Source organism: Leguminivora glycinivorella, chromosome 14 (assembly GCF_023078275.1).
Source record: "Leguminivora glycinivorella isolate SPB_JAAS2020 chromosome 14, LegGlyc_1.1, whole genome shotgun sequence".
In the NCBI taxonomy this organism is placed as follows: Eukaryota; Metazoa; Arthropoda; class Insecta; order Lepidoptera; family Tortricidae; genus Leguminivora; species Leguminivora glycinivorella.
The window spans coordinates 9,036,618-9,057,817 of NC_062984.1; the positions used below are offsets into that span (position 1 = coordinate 9,036,618).

Genomic DNA, 21,200 nt, shown 5'->3' on the forward strand with positions numbered 1-21,200 from the left:
ATTGCGAGATACACTGTTTGTTTATAAGACATGATTGGCGAGATACTGTCGCCCAATCATGTGGTAACCCTGCTGGTTAGTTTACTGAATAGCATACAACGATGTCGTGTAGATTTATCAAATCTAATCTTGAATAACATGACGTTACGAGTCAAAGCACGCGTTTTTGTAAAAGAACTGACTTACGGATACGGCCATATTTAGAAATATGTGGTCCCCGACCTCCCTAACAGAGATGCCGTATGAGGAAGATAGCAGATCATACTTTCACTGGCTTAGCTAATATTTTGTAAGCAGTCAGACTAGCAGAAGTTAATGCTGTTATTGAAACTGAAGGCACAAAGGACCTTTTACCCTATTCACCCCGGTTCTTCAGAAAATATCGGCAATTATAAAATCACTGACAGCTTGTTATTGTTATTGTACTAACGAAAACGGCCAAAGGTAATTAAAACAATAGATAATCGCATTATAAAATTGTACAAAAGGTTCTTCATATTTGTTAATTAACTCCATTCTCGTTGGTATTTTCTTGATGATTGGTTTACCTTCTATTTATGTATTTACCTATGTCGAACTTAGTCATAATTATTTCATATTTTTCAAGACAGTACTAATGAAGATATTGAAGGAGCGATTTAAAATATTTGATTCTTATTGAGAAGCGTTTAAAGACGCATCAGTGTATTTACTGAATGGAAGGAAAATAATTTTGTTATAAGTATTCAGAAAAGGCCGGCTAAATGAATGTCTATCCACATAGGTACATACTAAACAAAAGACATGCAAACAAAAAATAAATTATAAACTCTCAATTGATTATTTATGTAGTATAGATATGTACTAGTATACAAAATTGACCTTTTCGTAGCATTTTCCAACAATGCTCAATGATAGTTTAGTACCTACGTACGTAGCAAGTTAGTTAAAACATACTATAACAAATAAAAAAGCCATCCCTTTACCAATCATTTTTCATTTTGTAAATTCTTCTGCCGTTTCAAGAGGAATGGCAGTGTCTGCTTCTACATACGAAATATGATATGAATACGAAAACCGAGACCACATATATTTTATGACGATAAGGTAAAAGTGCAGTGCTCGACAGTATCGCAGTAGATGCCACTTTCAATCTGAATTCATTGACAATAAATGTGACAGAAGGATGTCATCTATTGGGCATTAGCGTGTCGACCACTGGTACTTTTACCTTAATCCATTTTCGTCTTAAGACGCAACAGGAGGAGTTAACACTGCAAACGCTCTACGCCACGTTCTCTACTATTTCCTCCCTGATGTTTGAAGCTAGTAGAGCAATCACAGACCAACCCCTATAGACATCTATTACAAGACGACTCGCCGTGGCCAGCCTTCCTAGTATTTGCACTGATATAAGCGCGGGCGCTCGCCGTGCCCGATCAGTAGCGACCAAGTAACAGACCCGAAAGCAGCGCGTGTTTTTCGCAGTAAAAAATTGAAAAAGGGTATTTTGATGTCTTGAAGATGTCCACCTGTAGTGTGAAGTGGTGTGGAAAGGTAACAAGAAGCTCAAATTTAAAAACAGACGTCATTACATTCCACATAAAAGTCATATTTATAATTTATTCAGAGCCGGCATAGGTCAACTTACATTGGCCACTTACGCGTCAGTAGAGGGACAGTCATACTTCTGTCCCTTTTCATCTGGCGCGACTGCCCGCCGTCCTTGAAACGGCCAATCACAGCGCGCTTAACACATTCCCCGCCCGCTCCTCGCACCACTGGCACTGGTGACTTGTATCGCGAACAAAATTTCCTAGAATGCTACTCTATAGGAGGTTCTCTGTGAGAGCAATGTTTGCACAACACAGATTGTTATTATTTTTATCTGTGTTGGGTTTGGGGATTGTTGAGTTTGTTTTGATATTTTTAATTTAAAAGGCCTATTTCTAATTATTCTTATTGATAATTGGCCCAAAAACTAAAAAGTTTGACATAGTTTATATCATTGTTATTTAGATTCTGAAATTTCATTCCGAATGGTCAAGTTTTGGAGGATGAAGCAGTCGAGAACGGCACCTCGATTTTAAAGATTTTTTGCACCTGAATTGTCCTCAACATACACTTTTATAAATGTAGTCAGTAATACGAGTATATTAAACGGGAATTCCGGAATTGAAATGATTCTTCCATTTTAGCATTTTCGTGCTCTGAGAGTATTGCGTGTAAAGCAAAAAAAAAAAACAGCAGCATTAGGCTAGACCGCTGTTGTTGTAACGCGGATCCTAGCAGGTGTTAATGGATTAAGTAACTCGCCAACCGCCCACGGTTTTATCAGGTTTTGGTTACAAAACACTAGCAGCCACTCGCACACTGAGATTTATTGTACTTGTTCAGTTGTGATTAAAATGATGAACAATGGTTATATGACAGCAGTAAGATGGGTTTGCGACATTACTTTTACTGATGCGAATTTATTTCAGTTCATTCGAGGATAATTAAAGAAAGATAACGTGACTTGAATTCCAACGAAATCAAATCACCTACTTAGAATCTTTTTAAGTTATTTATTTAGCTTGAAAGAAGTGTCCGACATATTGTAAGTAGCTAAAATGCTGCGTGCTTCAAAAACGGTTTGTGATTGGGTTTAGGTAAAACATTCCTCTACAAAGATAGGGAATACCTTCACTTTCCAACTTCCTGATAGCTTTAGAACGTAGGCAACATAAAATACGAAAATGCGAAGTCTTTTAGCTAGTTACGAGCATCATACTCATCCACACTTTCCTTTACAGTAATGGCAGCAACAGTTCCCGAGAGTACGAGCCGAGCGAAACTAGCGGCAGCGGCGCCGACGCCGAGCCGCGGACGCCGGCGCCACCTGCCGACAAATTTGAAGACTTGCAGCGCATCGTGGATGCCCAACGACTAGGAGCGCATAACCACGCGGTGGTTGTACCGCCGCATAAAGACCTTAATGTGCTCCGGCCTGAGAATCCGACTATAGGGGAGATGGAAGACTTGGAACCTAGGTAAGACTTGTTCTCTAGTACCTAATGTTACGTTTCACTGACTAGGGACCTCCAGCATGAATGAAGAGGAGATGGAAATATTTGAAGACTTGCACCGTATCTTCAAATGTATATAAAACAATTTTCAAAATAAAATGAAATATCTGCAACAGCAATTACAGCCAAACCTCAGCTAGATTTAATATGCGCGTCACAGTTAATGTTGCCATAGAATGTCTTAACGTCACCAGTACATTTTACAGAATGTTAACGCACAATGTAAATACGTAATAACAGGAACGTTCAGCTTAATATTCTGTCCGTTAAGAAATATTAATTAAAATTTCTCCGGGTAAAAACGACGCGAAAAGGACATTACAAGGAAAATTTCTCCAAGTTCTCGACAGCTGACATCCACAAGTAGTAGTAAGATTTATGTAGCGTTCTGCGAGTCCCCAAATTAAATTGTTAGTTAGTTCGCTATTGCTGCAATTAAAGTTGATAATACGAATATCGCGGCGCCGACGGTCGTCGGTAAACACAGCCTCAGTAACTGTGCTGGGCCCGTACACAAGTCGCCAATCACTCACGCTCTGTGGTGAACAATACGCGACTCCCTCTGTCGCTTTTCCGCATTACTTTGTAGCGAATAGTTAGCCAAGGTGCGTTAGTGGTTGCCTACTTGCCTACGGTCCTTGATGCTCCATTTGCGTGTCCCGGAACTATCGCGGCCGTAAACTTGCGCGTGTGTACAATGTATATACATGTCCAACACCTACGCTTATTTATACCGTGATTTATTACCGATTACTTTATCACTGTTATTCTAAGACCTGTGACGAATAAATTTTAGTATCGCGTGGTATTCTTATATTACACGCCAAAAACCATGAATAAATGTCAGGTTGTCAAAAATTCTGCTCGCGGCTACTCTAAAACGAGTGCTTTATTCATTGGAAATGCCTGCGCTTAGTGCTGAAGTATGCATTAAAATCAAACAAGTTGGTCGCAGCCGGCCTCTGGCGGCCCACGTAGGTAATTCCACCAAAGTAAATATTAGGCCAAATCTCATAGGAACATTGTGTAAAGATGAAAAGAATATTACATGTTGTGTTGGCCCAGGAGAAAAGGAGATTCAAGCATTTCTAAACAGTTGGTTATAAAACTTATAAAGTTCGGATCATATCATACTCGGTGACGTGCCGATTCCGTACGGATCAGACAACGCGACCTTTCTTTATCTCACAGGGCAAATTTCGCAACCTCTGAAGGAAATCTTATTTAAAATCCAGTTACAGGGCGGGCCGCGATAGGCGCGGGTCTCGGACAATAAAACTAAATGGAATGAATGCATGATGGCTGGCTGAAACGCTGCTTGCGATATGAGGGGCCCTCTTATGCCCAAAATTTCATGTCTCATATAAGAAAGGGTCGGCATGATACTGATTAATTTGGTACACTCTTTACGAAATTGCCAGCTTATCCCGTGCAAATGTTACATGCACTAAAACTGTAACGCAAATCCTTATTTTAGTAAATCAACAGTGAAAGCTCGAACGTTATTCTAATGGAGCGGGCAGTGGTGGTCATTTAGTATTCCTTACGTCCATTTGTCCGAGCGGGGACAATCGAGCTTTTAGAATTCCCACCTGATGCCGGTACAATTCTCACCAAAAAGAGAGTCAATAAATTTTCGAGTAGCTGGCGGCTTGATTTCCAAATGCAGGTTATCGGAGCATGCCACAAATCGAGAACGTTACACGTAGGCTCCTTAGTATTCAGCGGCGGGCGCTCCGCGTCGCCTGGAGTCTCGCACCTCGCGCTCGCAGGCGAATCACGTCCACTTATGTGTTCCACGCAGCCAAAACCAACACCGCCATCGGAAAATCTTCCATGTAAATCTCGACATTAACGGCCAGGTTTACTAATATGCGCCAACACTGCAAAGTAGCCGTGATGTTTTCCCAACCGTCCGCTTTGCATTTTGCTCCATTTTCGAGACCGATTAAATATTCAATAAGAGTGAGACGACGTCCGATTTACGCAGTTTGTCATAGGTACTTGGCGGATAGTTGCATTTATGCATGGAATTGATTGTGTTTACACATAGTGTCAAAGAGTCACCTTATTTGAATTCCTACATATGAGTAGGTACTTAGCGACTTTTTCAGTATTCACCCGTTCTTACGTACTCACTAACTTTTTATTCATAGATAATGTCGGTTAGTTATATTGCCCTATCCTGAAAGGTAAATTTCAAATTTTGATTATTTAGTACCTAGGTAGAGTTAATAGCATTGAAATTTTAATTGAATATATACCTAAACAGTTTTGCGACGATCAAAAAATTATAAATAGTGGAACTTATCGCATAACCACGCATAACTTTAAACATAGTTAGTCATCGACTAGGGCACGACATATTAAACAAATGCCAATATCCAGAAAAATAAGGACTATGTTTTTATTGAGAAGCCGTTCCGTATTAATTCATTATAGTTTTAACAATCTAATGAACGCCTTTCTATTGTTCCAGCGTGAACGCGTCCAACCTGGAGAAGTTCCAGCTGCGGATAGCGCAGCACGAGCTGTATGAAGACGGCGAGCCGCTCGTGGACGCCGTGGTCAAGGACATGGTCACGCTGCCCGTGCTGCACGCCGGTACGTATACTCAAACACATATGTAACTCCGTATTGACAGATAAAGTCTAAGAAAAGAACCATGGCCTAGATTAAGCGTTACACCTTTGGAGGACGCTCGGCTAGATGGCGCTAATATTAATATTTGACATTTTAAAACATATCAAGCTAAGAATATGGGCCAAATTGTCAAAACTGAGGTTCAAAAGTTTTAAGCCTGTGTCAAGAGATGGCAGTCTAAGCACTGTGATTACACATTTTACTTCGACAGTAACTCTCTATAATACTCGATCCTCTTTGGTATAGTATAACCCCCTTATTCATAAACGTTCTCTAAAGTTATCAAGCCGATAAAGTTCGTTTGTCCCTTTCCGATAGAACTAGATTTAGATAGAAGAAATAAGTTGATCTATTTGTATGGCGGCCGAGCGTGTCAGAATTTGTACTGAAGTTGTAACTTGCCCGTGATTTTAAATATATCTCAGGCCCTTCAGTGTTCATAATTTTTGTGTTGTTGCAATTAAATATCACGTAACGAGGCATTTTCAATGTTTTTGTTGACTTCAACTTACAACTCGAAACCTGCAAGCAGCGATTAAAGACGGACAACGCGGTGTATTTTACTGAGTTCATTTGACACGCTAAATAGTTGCGTTTGCTTGATCTATGGTAAATATGACATCTGTGAATACATGCCCATGTATTGGTGTAATAGAAAGGGACATACGAACTTTTTCGGCTTGATAAATTTAAAGAAGGTTTATGAATAAGTGGGAACTTTTAGCGTACGCCAAGCCAGCCCCGCTACGAAGCGTCAACAGTTTGTACGTTAGCTACGCAAGTACGCAGCACTACGCACCGTTCGCGAGCCTACTAGCAAAAGTTGCGTATTTGCGTGCGTCTCCGTATAATATCTTGCACGACTTCAACTAGTATCCTACCCATGCTGGCCTCTGTTTTCCATTCCGTATTTATTATTTCAAATAGACTTTAGTTCGATTAACTTAGGCTGTAGATATTATACTAAAGTAAAGGTATCAAATATGTAGGCATGTCCATTTGAATTAAGAATACATTAATATTTTGGACAGCTACCTTCAGCAGCGTTCTCGTTTGTTACGCTTAAATGTCCGGGCTTACTCAGTTTGCCTCTTTTATAATTCATTACTAAATCCGTTTCTCTTCAGTCTTGATTTTAAGGGTCCTTAATTGAAATAAGCCTTTTCTAAATGTCTTTATAATATTTTACTCCGATGAATGGATCTTAATATTTGTTAGTGAGTTATTCTATTTGATGGCCTATACTTAGTTTACTTAGTAATAATTAATATTTGTACGTATGTGTACTATGTATATTTAAGAACAATGGGCAAACTTCTGTGAGGGGCGGGTCCGAACAGGGAGCCGTATGTATATTAAATGAAGTCGGATTTGCAATCAGTTGTGGGGTTAGCGGTCCGGCGGACAATACTACCACAACAATCTCGCCCTTTACTTCAAATTGGACTTAAATATTTAAACCAGTTAATTGGATTTCAGTGTTAGAGACTTTATTCCATAGTTTACCGTTTGTTTTCAGCTTCAGGTAGAAAACCCTTCAGATGTCCGTCTACAAAGAGCGATTATTTTCGATCAAATACCTACCCACGTTTTCAATAATTAATTTTATCTTTGGCAGAGCAAAAAGAAGGAGGGACCCAGCTGAAGCTCATTATCGACTACCCCAACGGTATTCAAGCGCTCTTCAAACCAATGAGGTGGGTACATTGATTTCTACTTATCATGTTGAGAAACGTTTCAAGCCACCCCGAGCGGCTTTGGGCGCGTTGTTCGGTAAACAAGTTTCCTTCGAGAGCTGTACGAGTAGTTTCGAGTACTTGCGCATGGTCCGCGCGAGTAGAGCGATTTGCGGAAACTTAGCAAAGTTCTTTCGGATCCGAGAAGGTGTGCGTCAGTTCCATTCACTAAACTTCCAGACACTTCTTTCACGCGACCGGCTTAGCGGCTTGTCCTACAACTTCTCCACTACAACTACTGTTCGAGGCGACCTCGAGTTTGCTCCGTTGTGTATATTGTTCAATACACAAAGGGCTTTTAGCAAGTTTTCTTTTCCATAAGTTCTTTCAGATTTCTGAAATTGAGTGAGGAAACGTAATCTAATACTGTTTTACAAATAAATAGTACAGTTCAGAAAGGCCAAAGAAATAAATTTTCGTTGCGACAAACAAAACAAAAGGAAAATCCAAAAATCCACTCCGGGGGATTGCGTGAAATTCCTGTAGGAGGTGCATTATCGCGTGTCAAACGTCTCAGCACTTTACTTTGTTACTATATTCCTTTTTGCAAAAATTCGGAAAAGGGAGAGACGTCCGAGAAATAAGTGGCCGGATATAGATATCGATAGATTATGTACGTAACTCTCAGGTTACTTTTCTAAGGGGTCCGTAGCTTTGCTAGGTAAATTATGGACTCGAGGGGATGGCCCGACGACATATCAAGAGGCCTTAGAGGCCGCGCTACAATTCACTCGGGGGCGATAGATTACTCGACAGCCGATAGTTAACCCTATCGCTCGGTATTTTTAGGTGTCTCTGAGATTATGCTAATCTTTATGCTCGGTTTGATTTATAATTTTCGATTGAATAGTCAGATGTAAGCATAAATTATTCTTATACCTGAAATAACGTTTCTGTTTCAAATAACTTTGGTAAAAAACCAAAAAATCAAAAGCATAAATATGTATTACCATTACTGTTAAATATAACCCGATTTTTCAGTAATACAATTTCGTAATTTTCAGTTTTTACTATTTGGTTAAGCAATGATTTATTGAGGTCCCGTTGGAAACGGCAAAAACTCTTTCACCGTTAGTTTACATGGATTCAGCAGGTGACTTACATTACGACGCCGGTCGTCTAGTTGAAGGCTAGTGCCCCTTACACCCAAAAGGAGCAAACCGGCACCGAGGCGGATCAGTACCTTACTGACCGGGGGCTGCCCGGCTTAAGCGGGCGGTAACTGATCAGTGGGCCTGTTTGTACTCCAATTCACTATAAGTACATCATCATCATCATCATCATCATCATCATCATCATCATCATCATTGCCTTTGACATCAATTATTATGATGTATTAAGCAGCGTCCGTAAGATTGCGGCACTTACGCAAATAACCGGCCGTTTACCGTGCGCTATTTCACTCAGGAGAGTCTTACGTGGCAAATGAGAGGGCTCCATCCTATGCACGTGTCCCAACTACCGTACTTACATTACGTAGTTACGTACATTAAAAACATCCATATATCTTAGTTAAACATCGTATCAAATAATTCAGTATTGTACCTAACATTGCGTTTAGTGAGTGAAACATGTAAAAATCCTGTATTTATTTAAAGCGAGTTGACCGATAATGACATAATGACGTTATCTAGTACCGCACTTTAATCAAGTGGAAATATCACGTGTCCGATTAATCGATTATAAACTTAACAGATAACACGGACTTATTCAGAATTGCAAAATCAGTGCATCCCTATCACCCCTCATGGGTGTGAACGAGAGGCAATTATATAGAAATCGAATTGGAAGATGATTTCAGGTTTGCGAATACGCCGCTAAGTGTTGTTAGCCTTGATTGTAATCTAGTACGGCCTATCTTAATCCTAGAGCCGGCAATAAATAACAATAATCAGGTGTATACCAACAGCCAGGAACGAAAAATTATACTTATAGATAGAAAAATGTAGAACTTTATATGTCTCCGTTGAAAAAATATTACTTTTTTTTCTTTTTTTTTTTAATAAATATTATAGGACATTCTTACACAAAATTGACCGAGGCCCACGGTAAGCTCAAGAAGACTTGTGTTGTGGGTGTACTCAGGTAACGATATATATATAATATATAAATACTTATATACATAGAAAACATCCTTGACTCAGGAACAAATATCTGTGCTCATCACACAAATACAACATGCCCTTACCGGGATTCGAACCCGGGACCGCGGCGTAGCAGGCAGGGTCACTACCGACTGCGCCAGACCGGTCGTCGTGCGACATTGCGAAACAAGTGCGAAAAAAAGGAAGCTCGAAACGAGTGGACATATTAAGACACGAACGAAGGGAGTGTTTTAAATCGACACGAGTTACTAATTTCCCTTTCGCACGTGTGTCGTACGACGTTTTTCAGTAGGTACCTACAGATGACAGAAGTTTCGACCAGACAAAAAATGACCCACTTCTCGTACCAGTGCGATAAAAAATGAAGCAAATCAAGGTGGTTGCTAAAATTACGAATGTTTTATGTTCTCATAACTCATTAATATTCATTAATAATTATCTGAACTTTGTCGTAAATAATTAAATAATTTAATTTCGTGTCGTCGTTTGGTCATGTATATTTTTATTACCTACTAGCTTTTGCCCGCGGCTTCGCTCGCATTAAATTCGAAAATTGCGGAATGCTCCATACATACTTCCGTGCTCCATACAAACTTTTCTCATTTTAGGAAGAGACAAAAAGTAACTTATGTCACTCTCTATCCCTTCAACTATTTCCACTTAAAAAATCACATCAATTCGTCGCTCCGGTTTGCCGTGAAAGACGGACAAACAAACAGACTCACACAAATTACCATTTATAATATTAGTATGGATTAATAATTAGTTTATAACCTCTACGTTATTAGAAGACCAGGGTGGCTAGCCGAATGGCACAATCGCTCACGAAACGCTCACGAAACGAAGCGCTAGTAGATATCTATCTCTATCGCGCTTGCGTATTGGCGCGACAGAGCCAGCGGCGTATCGCTTTCGTTTGGCGTCGGAGAAATGCCATTCGGCTACGGGGCCAGAATAGCTCTAGTAATCGACCCTATACTTTAAACATAAGAAGTTTTAAATATATCTGGGGGTTACCATGACGTACTAAAGACGTTCAGTTTAGGTTGAGAGAGAGGGACGGAGCTATGTAACTGCTATAGCTGTGTCCCTTTCTCTCAACCTAAACTGAACGTCTTTAGTACGTCATGGTAACCCCCCTGATCAATAATAACAACATTAGCAATACACGTGGAAATATTTTTGTACGACTAATGATTTCCAAAATTATATGTAACTAGCTTTTTCTCGCGGCTTGGCCCGCGTACTAATCTAATCTTGTTTTCCCATACAAACTTTGGACTCCCATTTCACCCTTTCAAAATTCACCTCCTAAGGTGAATTTTGAAAAATTCGTTCTTAGTGCTCATCTATACTTTATAGCGCCAAATTTGGAATCTCTTAGGACCAGCGGTTTCGGCTGTGCGTTCATATGTCAGTCAGTCAGTCAGTCAGTTTCTTCTTTTAAGTATTTAGATTTTAATAATACAAACTAATTTTATTTACATGATTTTAATTCAACTTTATTGTTTTAGGATACTGGGATTTCGTCGAGCCATGCCAGTAGTCGGGCGCATCCTAAACATGACCACAGAGATCTACGATGTCACCGAGGGTGACATCTTGAAGACATTCTTCGTCTCGCCGGCGAACAACTTCTGCTTCCACGGAAAGTGCTCCTACTACTGCGACACCGGGCACGCTATCTGTGGGAACCCCGACATGTTGGAGGGAAGTTTCGCTGCGTTCCTTCCTTCCTCCGAGCTAGCTGAACGAAAGGTACGCAATTGTTGAAGACCGTCTTCGTCTCGCCGGCGAACTTCTGCTTCCACGGAAAGTGCTCCTACTACTGCGACACCGGGCACGCTATCTGTGGGAACCCCGACATGTTAGAGGGAAGCTTCGCTGCGTTCCTTCCTTCCTCCGAGCTAGCTGAACGAAAGGTACGCAATTGTTGAAGACATTCTTCGTCTCGCCGGCGAACAACTTCTGCTTCCACGGAAAGTGCTCCTACTACTGCGACACCGGGCACGCTATCTGTGGGAACCCCGACATGTTGGAGGGAAGCTTCGCTGCGTTCCTCCCTTCCTCCGAGCTAGCTGAACGAAAGGTAAGCAATTGTTGAATACATTCTTCGTCTCGCCGGCGAACAACTTCTGCTTCCACGGAAAGTGCTCCTACTACTGCGACACCGGGCACGCTATCTGTGGGAACCCCGACATGTTGGAGGGAAGCTTTGCTGCGTTCCTTCCTTCCTCCGAGCTAGCTGAACGAAAGGTATGTTATATATAGTCAGTCTAACTTCAGTATTAACTTTTGTTGCATTTATTTCTAAAAAGTTTCTTACGTGTTTTCAGAAAGTACCAACATTTTATAAAATAGTTAAATATTATGATTCGCCTACTCATACAGTTCAGCTTTTGTTACACTATGAGTAGCGCCATGTTTATCAAAAAAAAAACTAGTCTTGAAGTTAATAATTTAGGTTATCGATGCCAACCACACAACGTAATAAGTAATGAGCGTGCATTCGTGCAACTAGTACAAAATGTAACTTACGATAACATGCACCTAACACGTAATATTGACATAACCAATTTGATACCTAATTACCTACTTAATGCTTTTTTTTAATCCTCAAAGCAAGGGTGCCAATGTTTCTTTGTTGTCGGTCTCTGACATCTTTGCTCTCAAAGTCAAGTTTTGATTTTTGAATGATTCATGGTTAGTTTCATTAGACTTATACATATTGACCGTGATTACCTTTTTGACCTTTGTCGAGCCCCCAATATCATCATGCACGAGTTTTCCGTGATCATGATGGATGTAACTGCGTCGCAATCGCAATATCGGGAGCTCGATAAAAATCAATTAGGTAATCATGGCCTATATCGCGGTCAATATAAGTCTGATACAGACATTTTTGTGTCCAGTATATAACATATGAATTTCTCCTTTATTGACGTGATTTTTTAAGTGGAGATAGTTGAAGGGATGGAGAGTGACAGAAGCTATTACTTTTGTCTCTTTCTAAAGCGGGCGAAGCCGTGGGCAAAAGCTATTATTATATATATCGTTGTCTGAGTACCTGCTACACAAGCTTTCATAAGCTTACCGTGGGACTCAATCAATCTGTGTAAGAATGTCCTATAATGTTTATTTTCACACCTCATGCTCGACAAAGTCGGATTATATGTCATTAGAACTTCACGGAAAGCATGACATTATATCCCTTGTCAACAACCGTGATATAATGTTGTATGAAAATTCATTATTACACACGGCGCAATAATGTAATTGCCAAATAATTGTACCTTATTGCTTTGACGATAAAGTCTAATTTCGTTAAGCCGTAATGCCCGCGGCGGGCATGGCCAACTCGATTTTCAAAAACCGAAGCCGCGACCGACTCGATTTTCATTTGACGCACGATCTTCATTTGTTGAAATGCTGTCAGAAACGAGTTGTGACAAGTTTCCATAATTGGACTAATGTCTCAAATATAAACTTGTATTTTTAAATTATAATTATTTTCTTAAATATATAAATATAAACACTATTAATTTGCTGTTTTTTCTTGTCTCGCATAAGGTGAGAAAAGTAGAGTATATACCTCGGGAATAAAACTGTTTTTGTCTTGGGCGCTTGAATCTCTCACTGCACTCAGGACTCGCTACGCTCGGGAGTAAAACTAGGAGTCCTTCGTTACGTTCAGGATTCAATGTCGCGCCCGTGACATAAAACAGTGTTTTATTCCCTTGGTGTATAATCTACTATTATTTATACCTACGTAGCACAATGAGAACAAACATATATCTGTAGAATATGTGTCTTGTTTTACTTATTCGCAATAAGAACAAGAAATCCAAGCCGCGTCATATTTCAAAACTAATGATACGTATTAGCACCGTAATAATATGCTTACCGTAAATAAGTCCGCTCTGTAATTTTGTATTTTTTTAGGGTTCCGTACCTCAAAAAGGAAAAATGGAACCCTTATAGGATCACTCGTGCATCTATATGTCCGTCTGTCACGGTCAATTTTCTCCAAAATTACTGAACTGATTAACTTGAAATTTGGCACACATATTTTAACCTGTGACCCAAAGACGGACATGTAGTTTAAATTAAGACAATATTATTATAGGGGCCACTTTTGCGGGGTAAAAACTAAAATTAAAAATCATACTTTTTTTAACTATATTGTGATATTACATACCAAATGAAAGAGCTTTTTATAAGTAAAAAAATATATAATTTTTAGTCGAGTTATTTTCAAGTAATTTAAGAAAATAGCTAAAAAAATCCCCTCCCCCCTCCCAACCATCCCCACCTTAACTATATCGCCTTCAATCTATAGATTACTTACAGGAAAACTTACCCCATGTTATAGTATGGGGAACGTTCATCGAGTAGGTGACGAGTAACTAGCTACTTAGTTATAATCGCGTATTCTTTCAGGTGTGGAGACATCCATGGAGACGATCGTATCACAAACGAAGAAAAGCCCAGTGGGAGTTGCAGTCTGACTACTGCGAAACGGTACAATACAAATTATTAATTTTACTAAGGACTATAATTTGTATAGGATTCACAATCTTCATACTAAGAATCGTACCTCCATCTTTAGCGCCACCTATTAAATACTATCATAACTACATTGATGATGCCTACAATTTTTTTTTTTTTTCAAAATATGTATTGACATGATATCATGATATTAAAATAAAGAAATGTGTCATTTGTTCTTATAGAAAATAAAAACGCGCAAAAATAATTGGGGAAAATATGATATTGGCCACTTCCAGGCTGCGCAACAGCGCCATCTAGTTTTAAGCCTAAAAAGCTATATTTCAGGGGTACGCTTTTTTGTATGGACTTTGTCAGTCCCGTATTATATCGTTTTTGATTTTACTTTCTTTAGTTTACTGCGCCTGACGTAATATTACAGCAAATATTTCCGCTCAGGTGCCGTAGCCGAATGGCATTTCTGCGACGTGAAACGAAAACGAAACGCCGCGAAAAGTAGTCTGGCTCTGTCGCGCCAATACGCAAGAGCGATAGAGATAGATATCTACGAGCGTTTCGTTTCGTGAGCGGTTGTGCCATTCGGCTACGGCCGCCTGAGCGGACATTTTTGCTGTAATATTACGTCAGGCGCAGTAAACTAAAGAAAGTAAAATCAAGAACGGCCAACTTAGAGCTACGAACTAAGCTGAGTAAAGGAGTGCTTTACAAAGTAATGTAGTTGTTTTACTTGCTAAGTATTAGGTGTATATCTAACTGACTATAAAATTACTAAGTACCTATAACATTTCACTTTCGTACATTAACTTTCCACTTTCGAAAAGCTTCAATGTAGATATATTTATCGGTGTTGTAAAGGTGTGTAATAATAAGAAATTGATGAGACATCAGGGGGGCGATTTTTGAGTCTCACTGTCACTAAACACCGGTTGAAAACGGTGAATTGCCTATTATTTTCAGTGACAATTTTCTGAATTCGAACGCCGTGAGACTCAAAAATCGGCCCCAGGATATAAACCAGACACGAATGTATGAAGTAGTTTAGTTTATTACTTATTAGGATGATGCGACACGTTTGATAGTTGTGTCTCTAAACTCTTAACAGTGTTAAGAGTACAGTCAACCAATCTGAATCCTATACCACTGTAGAACCCTTTCACAGTAAAATTTAAACTGACTTCTATAGCAAATAGAGAACGCTGTCAATACGACAGGGTTATAGAGGCCTAGGATTCTAATTGTGTGACTGTACATAACTGCATATTTTATAATTCAGGTGCAATCGGTACAATACTTTTTTTAACTACAGCAAGCAAAGTTTCCTTTGTTTTCTTTGATGCTCATCAAATATCTGAATATCATCATCATCCTCCTTGCGTTATCCCGGCATTTGCCATCTCATGGGAGCCTGGGGTCCGCTTTGACAACTAATCCCAAGATTTGGCGTAGGCACTAGTTTTTACGAAAGCGACTGCCATCTGACCTTCCAACCCGAAGGGTAAACTAGACCTTATTGGAATTAGTCCGGTTTCCTCACGATGTTTTCCTTCACCGAAAAGCGACTGATCAAATATCTGAATATAATGTACTTTATCGTCTTGATAATTATTACTTATTATATACCTGATGGAGACTGTATATAATTTTTCAGTAAGTACACATGATGCTATTTTGTCGCATTAATGCGAGGAGGGGTCGCATTAAAGTCGCATTAATGAGCCCATGTCGAAAATTTAAAGGGCCATACGTGTGTCATCACTTTCCATCAGGTGCGACTAAGGTCAATCACTGGCCAGTTTATAATAAAAAAAAAAAAAACGTAATGATAAACATGTTATAATGCATGTGCGAAGAGGAAACTTCCTCTCTTTCGCACTTGTATTAAAATTCTACACTCATCTCATTAGTTATTTCCTTACGCACTTGTCCTGAAATTCCGTTCTACTTTGACAAATAAATTCAAGTTAATTCCCTTACAATACGAAAGTGAATATTGTTATTCAGTATTGCATAGTAAGTTGATACGTTAGGCGTATAGGTATGTAAATCTGAAAATGTTACTCCATTTGTGCCAAATCGGTTTTGATGTATGGAAATTGTATGTAAATGTCAGAATGTGTGTTGAGAAATAGAGACAATTGAGGGCAATGCATATAAAGGGTGTCGAAACGATTGATACGATAATCGTATCCAAGAATAATAAAACTTATAAAAGTAAGAAATAAGACGGAGTAACTACCTCCTTATAATTTTTTGGGTAAAATGTAACCTAATTATATTAATTTATAGTGCCAGTATGTGTATGATCGTTGCATTTATTTACGAAATTTTCTTATTTATTCGACGCCTAAATAAATGTGGATGGATAAGTGTGCATCTACGTATGCAGTTGAATATAATAGTGGGGTTCGTCTAAGCTAAATGTGCATCTGGCAATTTCCGTAGCATTTTTCATAAATAGTATGGTTTCAATCCCAATCTGTAAGAATTTTGGTCAGTCTAAGAGAAAACGTGAGCCATACGGTTGTGTGTAATGAGAAGAAAGATATGTGTTAAAATTTTATTTGCTGGCTAAGGGTCTGTTCCATCAACCACATTTCACAGACACATCATCGCCTTGCAGCAGACGTCTATGGAACTTTCCATACAGTAAAATTTAACGAATGCTTTAACGGTGACAGACGGTTTGGTGCAACTGACCCTAAAGCCACCGCCACACATAAAGCGTTTTGATAGCGTAGAGCGTAGCGTTAGCGGAGCGCAATGATAGCGGTGCGCCGGCGGAACGCTGCCGCTGCAATCCGCGCGCATTCCACCGCAATCCGCGCTCGTTAGTTCCCGCCGGCGTCCGCTGGGCGCAACGCCAGCCTTCGTCCGGCGCACCGCTATCGTTGCGCTCCGCTAACGCTCTGCTACCGCTTCGTCTACGCTATCAAAACGCGCATGTGTGGCCGAGCTTTAAATGTTTCGATTTTGTTGTTAGGTGAAAACTACGGCGCCGTACGACTCGGGGCGGCGGATGCTCGACTTGATGGACATGGCCATCTTCGACTTTCTCACCGGCAATATGGACCGGCATCACTATGAAACTTTCAAGTTCGTATCTTTAAAGTAACTTTTTTTTTAACATAAGGTTTTTCTTTTATTTACGTATTTTTTTAACATAATAAAATAAAAACTTAACGCGCGCGAAATATCAGGATAAGCGCATGTGTCGAGAAGCAAACAAGTATCGCATTTTTACACTTTAAGAGTGGTTTCACACCACATCAGATCCGAATCTGACGACGAAGATCGGATGTAGTGCGTAAAGTACCTAACCATAATAACATAACCACAAAATTAAAATTTTGAAAAACCCCCAACCGTAAATAGTAGACAGATTTTCATGAAACATGGCTAAGAACACTCCCGACTAACTTAGTTTTCAGACAAAAAAAAACTAAATCTAAATCGGTTTATCCGTTCGGGAGCTACGATACCACAGACAGACATACAAACAGACACGTCAAACTTATAATACCCTGTTGTTTTTGTGTTGTTCTACGGCTATGACGGATCTTATTTTCACGGATCGGAATCGGGTTCGAATCGAACGTAGTGCGAAACTGCTTTAACTGTGATACATATGGACGATGTGTGGCGTTAACGGAGAAATCGTTCCAGAATGTTCGGGAACGAAACGTTCCCGCTGCACTTGGACCAAGGCCGCGCGTTCGGCAAGGCGTTCCACGACGAGCTCAGCATCCTGGCGCCGCTGCTGCAGTGCTGCCTCGTGCGGCAGACCACGCTCGCCACGCTACTCAAGTAACTATCCGTAATAAGTAACCAAGACTGAACCGTAATACTAAAGCCTTGCCAACCGCTATAACCGCAACGTAACTCGTAGCATAGATTAAATATAAGAAGATCATACCATCCCATAAATTAAAATGCGACCGCCTAAGAACGCGCATACACTACACCACACATAGATGGCGCCACAAAAAATGCCTTGTTGCCATCGATTATTTGTAGATTGGTATTAAGTGTCACTTTCGAACCATAAATCTATGTCATGCTCGTAGGTCCGTTGTCAGAGAGTGGTCTGCAGGGCTTCTACGACGGACTGGGTTTTATAACACCGCTACACCAAGGCTGCCCAATCTATTTTTTTTTAATTTACTGGCACTTAGAATGGTGACAGTACAGGAGACCAATCGCATTGTAGCGTTCCACCAAGGCACATCAAATGGAATGTTCAGTCGAAATTATAAAATGATGTTTTGTTGTTAAAGGGCGTAGAAGCTATACCTTCCACTACCGACTGATTATTGTTGTGCTGCCTCTTTAGGGACTTTAGGCCACACTTTTAACGTCATGTTATAGTAGAGAGCACATTTTGCGTTTTATAGGTATGCACCTTGAAGTAGTTATTTAATTTGCATATGTTTCGCTCGAATTTTCACAATTTGTTTTTTAAATAGTTTGATTGTACCGCGCGTAATCTAATTGCCACATCGTTTTAGCTCTAGCTATGATAAAATTTAATATCCGAAAACAGCGCGTTTATAAAATGTTTCTTTCTCAATGCAATTTTGGAAACATCTGTAAAACTACATGCACGGTTAGTCATGATGTGAAAAATGACTTTATAAATTTTTCTAGTATATCCCAGCATCTCCACCATCTACAGTTCTTGTCAGAGCAAAGTTTGTGAGGTGTAATGGTTCTGTCTACGTACCTACATTTTTTAGCTAACCATCTTTAACAATCTGGACATGTACAAAAAGCACGGCATAAAAGATTGCACACTTGTGAAAAGAAGTAGAGCTCATCAAACCAAAACATTATTTGTGAACATTATATTCACCTTGCCCAGGTTCCACAACGGCAAGCCGCTTTCATCGTCCCTCCGAGACGCGATGAAGGTGGACCCGGTCTCGCCCGTCCTCTGGGAGCCGCACATGGCCGCCCTAGACCGGCGGACCGCCATCATTCTCGACGCCATCCGCAAGTGCGTCCAGAAATCCGAAGCCCCCGTCGACAACAACGATGTCAACGACTTTGTATGACCGTTAGACCCACCTATGTGATGGAACTATGTGTGATAAAGCTACGGTCTAAGGTAAACACTACCCCGGACTTAGACTTAAGATTTTAGTGCCAAAGAGTATCCAAATGACATTGGGTGAACGTTTGAAGTCATTCCACTGACTCTGTAAGAAGCCATTGTACAAGCCAAAAATGCCGTTTTCGCAATGACCAAATAGGTTTTACAATTGGAATCAGTATTGATTTGTAGAAGTTTTCTGTATTTATTTTAATGGAACTAAATTATTGATAGGCATGTTTGTGATGGCTTGATTGTGCTGGTTCAGGGGTCCCAGAGAGGGAGATCATCCTTGAGTGCCACAATTTTATGGATGTGATAGTAGTTAGAACATGGCTCGTTTTAAATAAAAGATTCTCAGGTAGAATTCAATGGAGATTTTTGCGCCACACTAATTTAATGGGGTGATTATGGTAATACAATGCGCTGTACATAATAATAGTGAAATGCAATAGTTTAAGTTTAGTTTTCGTTTTAGATTATTTTGCTATATTTAGCTGTCGTAATTTAATAGCTAAAAGCTCAAGAAGACAGACATATCATGGTGGCGGAGGGAGCTTCGTGTGATAACATGCGGATTGAGTTGAGATGTTTTGATAAGATTGACTTTAGTATATAAGAGGCTAAATGCTAATTTGAAAAATGTTCCCTATTTATTGGTTAAATTTTTATTGTTTCTACGCATTTTATGATTTGTTCCTTTTTGTTATTTAGTTCTGCTTCTTAATTTGTTTAAGTGTGTACTTTAATCAAAACATTAAAATTATAAATACTGAGCTAATATTCATTTGGGTAGATCTCGAAGCGGCAAAGAGGAGCATTCCATTTGGTAACATGATTTCTTTAGGGTTTGTTGCAAACCTTTGTAAGTTTTGTCCGAAAACTGAAATGGTATGCTTTGACATACATATTAATTTGGCTCCTATTTGCCGCATTTTACCTACTTAAAATAATTATGTTATGTGTAACTTGTGTAAGTGTAACTATAGTCTAGAGTCAACCAATGCAAAGTGTTTTTCTTTGATGTATGTTCGTTGTGACCGGCAGCTTTATTTTAAGAACTTCAGATACCATTCCTGTTAATTAAGAACTGTAAAAGACAAATCAGTGTATTTCATTTAAAGTGCAAAGTGTAATAAATTGAAGACTATTGCGTGAATTTCAACAAGTTCCTGTCTCGGAAATTTGGCATCACGACAGAGTAAGTGTATGTAGGTACTTACGTTTAAAACTTGTTCGGTTTTGTTTTGCATAATTTCATAGATAGCGACATCTAAGTCAGAAGGAGTACCGTGAATACCGTAGTTCGTAAATTGCGGACATCTTTCGCTCTTGCTCTAATTACGCTTCAATTTGAGTAAAAGAGAAAGATGCCCGCAGTTCGCAAACTTTGGTTTTAGTGGTTGGGTTTTTGTTATATCAATTCAGTGATAAGAAAAGTGTTAGTAAAATATATTTAAATATGATTAAATAAATCGTGGTATCGTAATGCTTACTTCGTACATGTGAAAAGTGAGCAGTCGTTAAAGATGTATTTGTATTTATTAAATTAATATGTGCTGCTGTGTTAGTTAAGTGCTACTTATTGTTGTAAAGAGGATGGATGTATGTCATATATAAGAGAAGTCGACTTGCCAAAGATGTACCTACAATGTTATAAGATGTAAAATTAAGTAGGTATGGAAACATGAATACTGTTTTCGAAGCGTGTTTCTGTTGATCGTTTATAAATTAAAAATGAAATGATATGACATGATTGTTTTAATTCCTCTCAATATGAATTTACGTACCTACCTACTGTAAGTCGATTATTTTTCTCCTTTCACTTTTACTGAGGGTAGATAAGTCTAGTACGTGACCGGTTCGTACTATATGATCCATACTTAATGTTATAAATGGGAAAGTGTGTGTGTCTGTTTGTTTGTCCGTCTTTCATGGCAAAACGGAGCGACGAATTGACGTATTTTTTAAGTGGAGACTGGAGATAGTTGAAGGGATGGAGAGTGACATATTTTATTTTATTTTATTTTTCTTTATTGGGGAAAAAAACAGATACAGACCAATAATATTT

The 21,200-nt window shown here is 39.3% G+C and overlaps 1 protein-coding gene across 1 annotated transcript in view; it reads left to right on the plus strand.

Moving 5' to 3' along the window:
* LOC125233523 (extracellular serine/threonine protein CG31145-like) overlaps positions 1 to 20,880 on the plus strand; it is a 96,317-nt gene extending 75,437 nt beyond the window's left edge. Inside the window, exons 4-11 of the mRNA XM_048139575.1 lie at positions 2,775 to 3,011; positions 5,527 to 5,651; positions 7,309 to 7,387; positions 11,046 to 11,289; positions 13,972 to 14,052; positions 17,021 to 17,133; positions 17,704 to 17,844; positions 18,899 to 20,880. Of these exons, the coding sequence (XP_047995532.1) occupies positions 2,775 to 3,011; positions 5,527 to 5,651; positions 7,309 to 7,387; positions 11,046 to 11,289; positions 13,972 to 14,052; positions 17,021 to 17,133; positions 17,704 to 17,844; positions 18,899 to 19,091 (1,213 nt within the window). The 3' untranslated portion in view covers positions 19,092 to 20,880. The remainder of the gene's footprint in view (positions 1 to 2,774; positions 3,012 to 5,526; positions 5,652 to 7,308; positions 7,388 to 11,045; positions 11,290 to 13,971; positions 14,053 to 17,020; positions 17,134 to 17,703; positions 17,845 to 18,898) is intronic.
* Positions 20,881 to 21,200: the final 320 nt, after the last annotated feature.